The 12,106-nt window shown below is 35.9% G+C and overlaps 1 protein-coding gene across 1 annotated transcript in view; it reads left to right on the top strand.

Moving 5' to 3' along the window:
- Positions 1-12,106, top strand: part of THSD7B (thrombospondin type 1 domain containing 7B) — an 841,191-nt gene that overhangs the window by 426,666 nt on the left and 402,419 nt on the right. Inside the window, exon 8 of the mRNA XM_069473127.1 lies at positions 11,857-12,048. Within this exon, the coding sequence (XP_069329228.1) occupies positions 11,857-12,048 (192 nt within the window). The remainder of the gene's footprint in view (positions 1-11,856; positions 12,049-12,106) is intronic.

Raw genomic sequence — 12,106 nt, 5'->3', positions numbered from 1 at the left:
GTTTTTGTAGATTTCTTCTTCAGTACAAGAATTCTTAGATGTTGGTGAACTCTGCCTATTTTTCATAAATCCCCAAATGGGCAGGATCTGAAGACAAGAACTGGCAATATCCTGGTTGCTATAGTAGCAGGCACGGGATTCAGACAAAAAAAGAAGAGGGACCTCCCAAGTAAAGAAAAAGGGAAACTTATCTTGCCTTTCTTGTACTTTATTCAAAATCAAGCTTTCCAGAGGCCTGAGCTTAAAAATTTGTTAGAGTAAGAATAGTTTGCCATGGTCTGTAACTTTCAATGTTACTATCACAATTTGTATCGTAGTAACTATTATATTGACTATCGTGTTGCAGCAGGCTCCTTTCTTAGGGCTTTCCGTGTAACAGCTGATTTAATTCCTACAGTAACCTAGGGGAATGGGAGTGCTATGAAATAGGTACTCTTGTCATCAGAGTCCCACCCTCTGGAACAGAAGTCTCCATTGTACAGATGAAAATACTGGGGCACAGAGCAGTTACATATTAGCAAATAAGTGGCAGAGGCGGGATTAGAACCCAGGAAGTTTATCTCCAGAGTCCATTATGTTATACTGCCTCTTGGTTAATATTGGGGTTAGAAACTTGACCTGTAAGGATTAGAGGGGATACTATGAAAGCATAAGATGGTTTATTACCTTAAGTAGACTAAGTATCTTTCCCTTTACTTCTCATTTACTCCTTGATTCAAAATTTCTGGGACCTACTATGTGGCTGACATTGTGCGAGATGACTGATGCAATAGTATAAAAGACATGTCTCATCTTCATAGATGGTACATTATACTGTATGGATACTACATAAGTGTTTTAGCCAGGAGATGATTTCAATTGCATCATATAAGTTGTCAGGATCTTATAATACTGGACTCTCAATTATTATACCAGTAACTATTTGCCATGGAAAAACTGTACTTGAGAACCACATGTGAAAAACTATTGTTGGTGTCACACACTAGGACACACTGTTTGGAGAATTCACTTTATTATTGAAAATTATAAAATTCTATGTCCTACTAAATTTCAACTTTTTTTGTGCCAAGAAATGTATTTTCTGTTCCTTCCTGAATCTTTGTCCTTTTAAAAGCAAACTGAATATGGCACCAAAGTTCAACCCATAAAGGAAAAATTTAGTGAAATTAAAACTTTTTTGCTCTGCAGAAAATACTGTTAAGAAAATGAAAAGAAAAACTACAGATTGTAAAAATACATTTGCAAATCACATGTGACAAAGAAATTCTTTCTAGAACATATAAAGAACTTTCAAAGCTCAACAATGAAAAAAACAAACATCTCAATGAAAAACAATAAGTCAAAGATTTGAAAAGACCCTTTGCCAAAAATCTATACAGATGGCAAATAAGCACATGCAAAGATGCTCAACATCATTACTCATCAAGAAAATGCAAATTAAAACTACAGTGTAATATCACTACACACCTATAAGAATGACAAAATTTCAATAAAGGACAAAAATTTAATAAAAAAAAAAAGCTGGTTATACCAAGTGCTGGTAAGGATGCAGAACAACTAACTGGAACTTTCATATGTTGCTCATGGAAAGGCAAAATAATACAGTTTGGAAAACAGTTTGGCAGTTCTTATAAAAGCTACACTTACCATATGACACAGCAATTTCACTCTTAATTATTTACCCAAGAGAAATGAAAACTTATATTCACACAAAAGCCTGTTTAGCAGCTTTACGCATAATCACCAAAACCTGGAAACAACCCAAATGTCCTTCAGCAGGACAATGGATAAACAAAATGCATCCATAAACATCCATAGGATGCAACATTTCTCAGCAACAAAAGGAATGAATTATTCATAGAGGCAGCAACATGGACAAACCTAAAGTGCATTTTGTTAAGTGAAAGAAGTAAGACCCAAAAGGGTACAGACTGTATAATATTATATATGTGACATTCTGAGAGGAAAAAAGCAAAGCTATAGGGACAGAGAACAGCTCAGTGGTCACAACTGGGGCAAGGGATTGACTACAGTGGGGCAGCACAAGGGAATTTTTGGGGGTGACAGAATTGTCCTGTGTCATGATTTTGGTGGTGGATAAAAGTCTCTGCATTTATCAGAAACTGTAGAACTATACAACACAAACAGTAAATTTTATTGTATGTAAATTAAAAAGCTACTGGCAATGACAATGTGGGAAAAAAAAGCCAATTGGCAACTTTTTCCTACCAAGAAACTTAAAGAAGTTTGTATCCCTTGACTGTTTTTCCATTTCTAGAAATTTATTCTTAGGAAAGTAATCAATGATATGGTCAAGAATATTCTTTGTAGTGTTATTTTTATCACAGGGAAATTGAAAACATCTTAATTGTGCAATTATAGTTAAGCAGTTAAATAAACTATGATAAATTTCCTATTGCCGAATAAAAATGATGTTTCTGAAGGTTAATGACAAAGACAAATGATTATTCTTTAGTGGTGTGTTATCAGTTTACTCTATTGACTTACCCAGTCTAACTTAAAAGTATGAATTTTTGAATATTTAAGAAACTTCTAGATCAGTTGAGGTACTTTGTAAAGTTGTACCTCATATTCAAGCTGGCCAAAATCCTTTTCTGCATAGCTAGCTGGATAGCTAAATAGCTCGATAAAATGAGTAATATTATTTCTGACTTCATAATCCTTTCAGTTCCTCTTATATTTTTCTATCTAAGACAAAATTAGTATGGAGAAGACAGATAGTATCTTTGACCCAAATCATTTTTCTATTTGGAATGTCCTTTATCCCCATTTTCACCAATAATACAAAGCCACATTATATATAAATGGTACTTGCAATTTTCTAAATATTATTTTACATTAGCCTCTTTGATCTGTCATCAGTACCAATAATATAGTCAGGGATCATACTACTGCCGCTCCTCTCACCTGTTGCAGGTATCTTAAACCTAAAGAAGCTTAACAATTTTCCAAGGTCACATCTTGATAGGTGTCAAAGGCAGAGCTGAAATCCAGATCTCCTCATCAAATATTCTGTTATAATGCACTATTTATTTGCTCCAAGATTTCCCTTTTGAAGTAGCACTTCCTACATTACAAAGGTCACTTATTTATTCCTTCATTATTATTCTGGATTCATCTTTTTAAAATTATACAGAGTCTCTTTGTAAAACTCCCATGAGCAACAAAGTTTCCACATTAAGTAGAAGTCATCAGATCATATTTTGAGACATTATCAGTGTGCTTTTCTCTTCTATGCCTTCTCGGACAAGACCCCCTCCCCTTGTTGATTTTGGAGGCATTTGCTGTGTCTGGAAAAAATTAAGATTATTACACACCTCAAATACAAACAGTAAAGAGTCAGTGCCACAAAATGGAAAGTTGAAGCTCATGTCAGAGATAATAATCCTGAAAATCAGGCATTTATGTGCAAGAGCCAGGTATATAGGAGAAAAGGGCTTTGTAAATAGCTTCTTTCAAATATCAAGAAGGAAGGGCAAAGGACTCAGAGTCTAGAGTGTTAGCCTAAGCCAAGATCTGACCTTGGCCAGCTTCCGGGGTCAGAAGAGAGGAGACTAGGGAGGATGTAGAAGAGAGGGTGAGGGTCTCTGCCCTGCCCCCTCATTCTCCAGGTGAAATACTGGGCTGAGAAAATGAAAACTATGGACATTTAGGTAGGTTAAAGGAAAATGGACAGCAGAGAAAATGGTGTACTGTTTTTAGGCACAGCTTGGGCCTGAACTAGCTGCTACCCACCCTCCCAACCAAGTTTCCTAGGCCCATTTATTATGTGGGGGCAATACTGTTATTGCTATATGCCCCTGTGTGAGATGTGAAGGTGTTGACTGCCCCGGAAACTGGAACTGGCTTGGAGTCAGGTATAGATGAATATAAAGTATGTGGACCAGAAAAGTATAAACTGTGTCATGGACCCTAGACATTAGCAATGGAGACTAGTGTACCTTCAAACACTGGGTAATGACACACAAAGGCCAAGTTGATGGAAATAGCTCAGTTAGAACCAGCAAAATTCACAGGAGAGTATGCAGCATTGATATACACACGTTTGTCTGACTCTCAGCTGTTGCCCAAAGAGAAAGAAAGAGGCGAGGGGAGAAACATTGACAACCTGACACTGACTCTGAAAAGATTTAGTTTTATCATGTGATGCTAAATTATTAATACTTTATATGGATACTTTCTTACCCACTCTCATCTGCCCCAACTACCAAGCTGAAATTCGGGCTTGTGACCATGTTGATGTCATATTTAGGAAAAATATTGTTTTTTTCCACACTCAAGTCATAGTGAGTAATTTCAGACTTTTTACACACACATAACATAGTGGTTACTTCTCCCTGGCATGTGTGACTGGACCTAGGGAAATGTAACATTTCAACAGTAAGACATTTTGTTAAATTTTACATGATTCTTTCTTTTTCAGCAACTATAGTTTGCTCTGGAGTCACAGTCTGTTTCTGTTCTTTTGCATCTCCCTCTCATCCTGAGTAATATGTAGTATACAGTAGTTATGCACTAAAAGTGTGAAAACACTTAGTTATTTGACTTTCCGCTAGATTTAGTCTTATGTAGCCAGATACAGCAGCTGTCCTGAGAAAGAAGACATGAGTATCAATAGAGGATAGAGGATCATGGTTAGGAAACAGGCTCTGGAGTTAGGTTGCCCATGTCCAAATCCAAGCTCCACCAATTACTTGTTTGTCGTTGCACAAGTTATTTAACTTATCCAAAACTCACTATCTTCATCTACAAAGTGACCATAATGATAGTTCCCACCTCATAGAACTATTGTGAAGTTTAAATGAATTGATACAGGTAATTTACTTGGAGAAGAAACTGATATCTACTAGGTTTTATGTACATGTTTACTGTTATTAATGCTTTGAGAGTTCAATGAGCTAACACTGTAACAATATTATGCTGGATACATTCTAGGTGATCAAAGTGTTAGTTGCTATTATTGTATTATCCTGTGCTGAGAAACATGAGATAGGTGTTCAGTTAAACAAGCTTCTGAAACAAACAGCTCATCTGCCACATACAATTTGTTCTAACTCCTGGCCTTCGTAAACGTGTTTATCTTGGAAATATTGTTTTCTGTTTTTTCAGATGTTATTATTTGTTACCTAAAGTATTTTATTTTTAGAGTTTCTCATGGGTTTTCCTACCATGTTCATTTTAGCTTTTACTCTTGTGGTCTATCTTTTCTTTTATCAGCTCGTGGAATTTCATTGTTTGTCACTTTGTGAGCATCTTTGTATCATTATTATATTTTTGCCAGTGTTTGTGTCACTTATCTCATCATACATTGTACTGTTTTTGCTGAATATCCCTCCTTTGCTCTTTCCCTATTTGGCCTTATATTCTATCTGTCCCCTCCATCTCTCCATTCTGAACTCTTTTTAAACTGCTTATCTTTTCTATTCTTGTGAAGCATTGTCCAATTCTACCTCATTACATGATGTAGTTCTGAGATATTAAAGGCACCCACTCTTTTGGGCTTACTCCCTCCCATGCTAGATTTACTGATGAGCTGACAATGAATTGTATAGAGTCTCTTCTTTGTGGTTTGGTATTAGCTAAAAGTACTGTAAAGAGAAAGACATATGTAAGATACAAACCAGTAAGCAACACAACCCATAATGGATAAGAATGTAGCTTGTAACATCTTACAGATCTGTTTTCCAGGTGGAGTTTTGACAGGAGCTGTGTAAGTAAACTTCCAGCACATTTTTTAAGCTCTCCCTGCCTCAGGCATAGCTATGGTGCCAAACTAATGGTGTTAATATGAATGTCCAACAAAACACTACATGTAATGTGGTTAGCTAGAGTCTAGCCCACTGTAAGCTTTCTCAAATATCAGATGATGTCATTATTTTATTGCAGTTGTTGTTATTGCTTTTGTTATTATTAATATAATACTTAACATCAAGTTTCTTTGTCGTCCTATATGTGTAACCTAAATGGACAAATAAGCTTCAAATTGTGACATTAGCAAGCAGAGACATTAATTGTGTCATTGGTAATATTAGGCTGTTGCAAATAGCTTCTGTTTTGCCCTTAGCTTTTGTATCATATTTTATTGGTTTTAGTTTAAAATATAAACATTTTCTTAGCTTATTAGGCTCTCAGTCCAGAAGTGGCCAGGGGCTGCTTGCATTTGAGGAGGTAATATTTAGATTTTAAAAAATAGAATTAGGCCGGGCGCGGTGGCTCACGCCTGTAATCCTAGCACTCTGGGAGGCCGAGGTGGGCGGATCGTTTGAGCTCAGGAGTTCGAGACCAGCCTGAGCAAGAGCGAGACCCCATCTCTACTAAAAATAGAAAGAAATTATATGGACAGCTAAAAATATATATATATAAAAAAAAAAAATTAGCCGGGCATGGTGGCGCATGCCTGTAGTCCCAGCTACTCGGGAGGCTGAGACAGGAGGATCGCTTGAGCTCAGGAGTTTGAGGTTGCTGTGAGCTAGGCTGACGCCACGGCACTCACTCTAGCCTGGGCAACAGAGTGAGACTCTGTCTCCAAAAAAAAAAAAAAAATAGAATTAATGCATATGATTTCCACTAAATTTGCAATGTACTGTCTGTTGACATCTTACTCAGCTGTCGGCAAGCATTTAATCAACATTTATTGGCATTCTTTTCTGAGATTTAAATAGGACATAAAATTTTATGACATGTAGAGTATTTTCAATAACTGTTTCATTATTTTCCATAGATAGTGTAATAGTATACAAGAGGAAATATCAATAAAGTACCCAGTATGCATTATTTTTGGAAGAGTAAGGTAGTTTGAAGTTTCTGTCATAACAAAGTATTGGTCTACTTTTCAGATAGTATTGTAGATTTGTGGATGTCTGGATTTTTCTTTCTTTCTCTTTGTATTTTGACCATATCTTTATTTTTTTCTTTTCTCTTTTTGGACATCTGTAGTCTAGTGTCAGAAACTAAAAATTATGGACTATGTTGTTTTTTCCTTGTTATAAAAGATATATGGTAGCTCATAACATTAAATTCTAGTTCTTTAGAGGTCAAAAACAAACAATGCCATAGAATATACAAAATAGCATATGTATGGGTTAAATATTCGCTTGATATAGTAAGCTTAATCTCTGATAATTTTATCAATGTTAAATTTATATGGTGGTTTGACCAGTGGCCATGGAGACTCTCTCATGAGCTATTTATACTTTATTTTTAAGTAGTATATACATTTGAACTGGTAAAAGAAACAGTCTTAAAGAATCTTAAGTATAAGTTCAAGAATCTTTTTCCTGTCTAAGTATATTTTGTTGTAACTGGGAATGGGGAGCTGTTAGAATCATAGTGTGAACTGTAGCCTGGACCTCATCATCTGGCTGTCTGTGCCACAGTCCCCAGAATCACAAGCAAACAAAATTGAGTGATGAATATGACTCCAAATTCTACTCCTAGGTATATACTCAAAATAATTGAAAACAGATACTCAAACAAGTACATGTATAAGCATGTTCATAACAGTGCTATTCATAATAAAAAAATATGGAAACAGCCCAAATGTCCATCCACAGATGAACAAACAAATTCTGGTGTGTACATACAGTGGAATATTATCCAGTCATAAAATTGAATGAAGTACTGAAATATGCTTTAGTGTGGATGAACCTTCAAAATATTATGCTAAGCTAAAGAAGCTAGACACAAAAGGTCACAAATTGTATGTTTCCATTTATATGAAATATTCAGAGTAAATAAATCAATTCATAGAGACAGTATGTAAATTGGTGGTTTACAGAGGCTGAGGGGAAGATGTAACAGGGATATATGTTTAAATGGGTTCAGGGCTTTTCTTGGCATAGTTAAAATATGTTGTAACCAGAGTGATGGGGTAGTTGTTCATCATAGTGTACTAAATGGCACGGAAGTGTTTACTTTGGTTGACTTTATGTTAGGTGACTTTCACCATATTAAACTATTTAAACAAATACTAAGTGACATGGTCAAAGCAGCACCATGTTCCATGTTTCCAGAATCCCAACTGGTTTAAATGAATCTCTGCAAGGAGAGAACACAGAGTTTGCCATGACTGATCCTAAGGAAGCTGGTGAGGGCTGGGAGCAATGTTGTAAAGTCTTCTAAAATGATGAATTCAATTTCCCTCTTAAATATAATCTATTTTATTATGACATTAGATTATCAGAGCTTCTGAAAATCACTTTTAATGGCTAAGCTTCTGTACCACGTCCTGTTTTATTTTTCATGCTTGCCTGAGATTTCAGTTGGTCTCATTGATCCATCCAAGAAAATAAAAACAGGAAAGCATAAATGCCCCTCTTTTGAGATGCATTTTCTTTGTGCAGTGGGAAGATAATTATACCAATGGAGATGGGCATATGAGGTTATTCAGGCTCAAATGCTTTATTTTGGCTTTCAAATGGTTTAGACTAGCCAACCATATCAATAAAATGGTCTGATAAATATTCTTTATATTTTATGTGAACCAATCTGTGAAGCTGTTTGTAAACAAATATGAATGTAACACAAGCGCTATCCATGGCTATGACATAAATATCTAGATTTTTCAGATGAAGAAGGCTATTAGTCTTTTGTGGTATATGTCTTTGCAAACAACATTTTTTAAGGTTCCTGTATATTGAGAGCCTGCTGTATGTTAGATACCTTGATATGAATGTTGCATAAATTATTTTGAATCCTCTGAATATCTCTGAAAGGTAAATGTTATTATTTCATTATTGCAAATGACATAACTAAGGTTCAAAGAAGTTAAGTGATATCCTCAAGAGGGTAAGTGTTGGTGGCTAGGATCTTAAGACACTTAATCTTGCCTGATTAGGACACCTTGCGGCTAGGATCCCATTGTACAGCTTTTCTTTTGCAAGATTTCTTATAAAATAGCTCACCCCAAAATTGCAGGATCTTCTTCTGAGTATTAGTTTAGTTTCCCTAAAGAATGTCTGAACTGTTTTCTCACTTTGCTGAATTAGCCTGTATAGACAAGCTATCAAAATGTTGGCGGGAATATTGACGTTTAACAGCACTGAGGAAATAGGAGTATCAGTTTATATGAAAGTTTAGGTTTTAAAAAGTACTCAGACACCTGAAATGGTTACTGAGGGCACTGAATGTGTGATGATGGGGAGGATGTTAAATCTGGGTCGTGGAAAATGAGAGCAACTGGGAATTTAAGGAAGGCAGAAATATAACAAAACTTATGTACCAATCTAGATAATTCAGAATTTGACGTCAAATAACTCTTTCAACATGGGCTTTCTCTTCTCATACATCTTCAGTATTGTCTTCTAAGTATCTTGTACTTTCCTCTCTATTCCTTTGTTGACCCTTCCATTGCCTGAAGTCCCCTCCATCGCTGCCACCAATTTTCAGCCTTTCTCTTCCCCTTTGTTGAAAGGTACCATGCCATACCCCCAGAGATCCTTCTCTTCCCTGAACTACTACAGTATTTTCTGTTCAAATCACACAGCTGCAACTTAACATTTACTTTTGGACTTGATTTTATTTTTATGTTTTAATAGCTCATATCTATCATTAATCATGAGGTCTAGGGAGATAAATAATAGTAACCTCATCTATTTTTATTCTATCATATGAGTTGGACATAGTATGTGATTATCAAATTGTAGTACTTGATAATTTTATAATTCTTTAAGACAGGGTTTTCTCAAAGCATACTCATAAAAATACCATTTCTGGGAGAGAGATGCTCCTCAAAAAGGATGGCCCTTGATCAAAAAAGGCTGAAAAGCACCGTATCACATTTCTCTCCTAGGAAATTTACAGTATATATTGGCATTTTCAATGCTCTAAAGAGTTCTTCAGTAATGAGACCAGTTTTACTTTTTTTAACCTGGCACTACTCAACTTTCCCCTACTTTTATTCATAAGACTCCCATGAATATCTTATTCCTCAAAATATTCTTTTCAAGACATTGCTTTAAAATATTTTGTGCAATAATTATGCTAATAATATTCACAAGTGTGGAAATTAAATTTTGCTTGGATGTAGGTTGGGCATTTTGTTTGGCCTGCCTGCTTCTGTACTTGGAAAAGTGCTAGCCTGTAGCTGTAGTGTGTGTGTATGTGTGTGTGTGTGTGTGTGTACACACACGTCTGTGTGTATACACAGTGTGGACTCAACCTGAAAATAGGTTGGAACTGAAAAGAGAATGATTGGAACTGGTCTTTCAGTTTGCTTATCTGCTAGAATCTCTATTACTTCTCATAATATGCTTGAAAAGTTTTATTTGTACCTCAAGGGCAATGAGCCTGGCCTCATTTACAAATATGAATGCAGATATTAGCCGTGCACTATCTTCTCCTTCAGGCAGTCTTGCTGACTGTCAGCTTGTTTTATTTACTTCTTCAGAAGAATATCCACCTCCTTGGAATTAGATACAGCATGGTTAGTGGGAAAAGCAGACGTTTTGGAGTCAGAAAATTTGGATTTGATCCCCAGTTCAGACCTGTGTGACTATGAGCAAGCTTTTCCTCTAAGCCTCTGACTCCTAGTCTCTGAGAAGAGATGGATCACATCTGCCATTGAGAGTTTCGTATGAGGACTCAATACCATATGCTAAGCCTGAGTAATGTATGCAAAACACGGTGCCCGGCACAAAGGCAATGCTTAATAAATACTAGTCCCCTTGCAGTTATTTTTGTGTCAGCCAGCTCATGACAGGAGAATCCCAAAGCCATAAAGTCATGCAGACAGAACTGCTTCTCTGCTGTCGCCACCATTCCACATTTTACGTTGTTATTTCAAACAACAAATAGTGTAGTTCTTCTTTGTGTCCTCTGATTTTATGAGCAGACTGTGAATGGAGGCAATAGTAAGAGGTGAATTATTATCTATCAATGAGAATATGTGAATTATAAAAATAGCAAATAAATAACTTGAAATAGAGTTTTAAAAAATAATTGCAATCATTTGAGATTTGGAGAAGTAACTTTGAAATGATCCCTTTAGTCTTTACATCTGTTAATTGTAAAACACCAACCCCCATTCTTTTATAGATTTTTCTTTTTGAAAAATCTTGTACTTTGATATGATATCAAATGATTATAAACAGTATTTATAGAAAGGCACTAGGGCAAGAGCAAAATTAGGAATCTTGATATATGTGTATCTTTGTGCCATATTTTTTAGTATAATTATTTTTTGGCTCAATATTTCATTAGACTGTTCAGAGGGAGAATAATAAACGTGTTATAGGAAACTTCAGACTAGATGCCAAATTTTATGTCAACATATTACATAATTTTAGCCACAGGACCATTTCAATTTTAGTTTTCAATTATTTACCACTCTGCACAAAGAGAACAATAGAGTTGTCATGTGATAATGCCGTTTAAGGGAGGTGAATGCATCCAAAAGAAAACTAGAATGAAGAAAATCCTTCTTTACAGGATATATTAGAATGTTCATCATAAATTGTGTTTTTCAGGCCCACTACATACAATATATACTTGTTACATATGGCTGTCGAAAACATGTTGATCATGATTATCTTCAACCACCCATGGCTAAATTGTTCCCGGAAGAAGCCACCTTTGTCCCTATGAAGGATGGCAGTTGAGAGTTTTGCTGTAGTATCTACCTTTCTAAATGCCAAATTATTCTCTGGCAGTTTTTCTTGACATTAATATTATGAATGGATGAAGAAACCATCATTTTTTGTCCTTTATTGGTTTAGACACCCAGTGAAGCCTTCTAAGCTAACCTGAAATAACAGAGAAAGCAATGAATCTAAATGTTCCTTGGACTGACCTCGATTATGCATTAATCAGCATCTGTCTCGATCTGGTTGATTACAGGAGAAGATGTCTCAGGGAGCCTCTGCCCAATACCTCCTCCTCCTGAACGGATGGTCTGTGAAATCCCCTGCCGAATGGATTGTGTGGTGAGTGAGTGGACAGAATGGTCATCCTGTTCCCAGTCCTGTTCAAGTAAAAACTCAGATGGGAAACAGACCAGGTCAAGAACTATCTTGGCATTGGCTGGAGAAGGTGAGTAACAGAAAGGTTTCAACTGTGTATTCAATAGCTCAATTACTGTCATTTTTCC

The sequence above is a fragment of the Eulemur rufifrons genome, chromosome 1 (assembly GCF_041146395.1).
Source record: "Eulemur rufifrons isolate Redbay chromosome 1, OSU_ERuf_1, whole genome shotgun sequence".
In the NCBI taxonomy this organism is placed as follows: Eukaryota; Metazoa; Chordata; class Mammalia; order Primates; family Lemuridae; genus Eulemur; species Eulemur rufifrons.
Note: the sequence above shows the minus strand (reverse complement) of the source record. Positions and strands in the feature narration are given on the sequence as shown.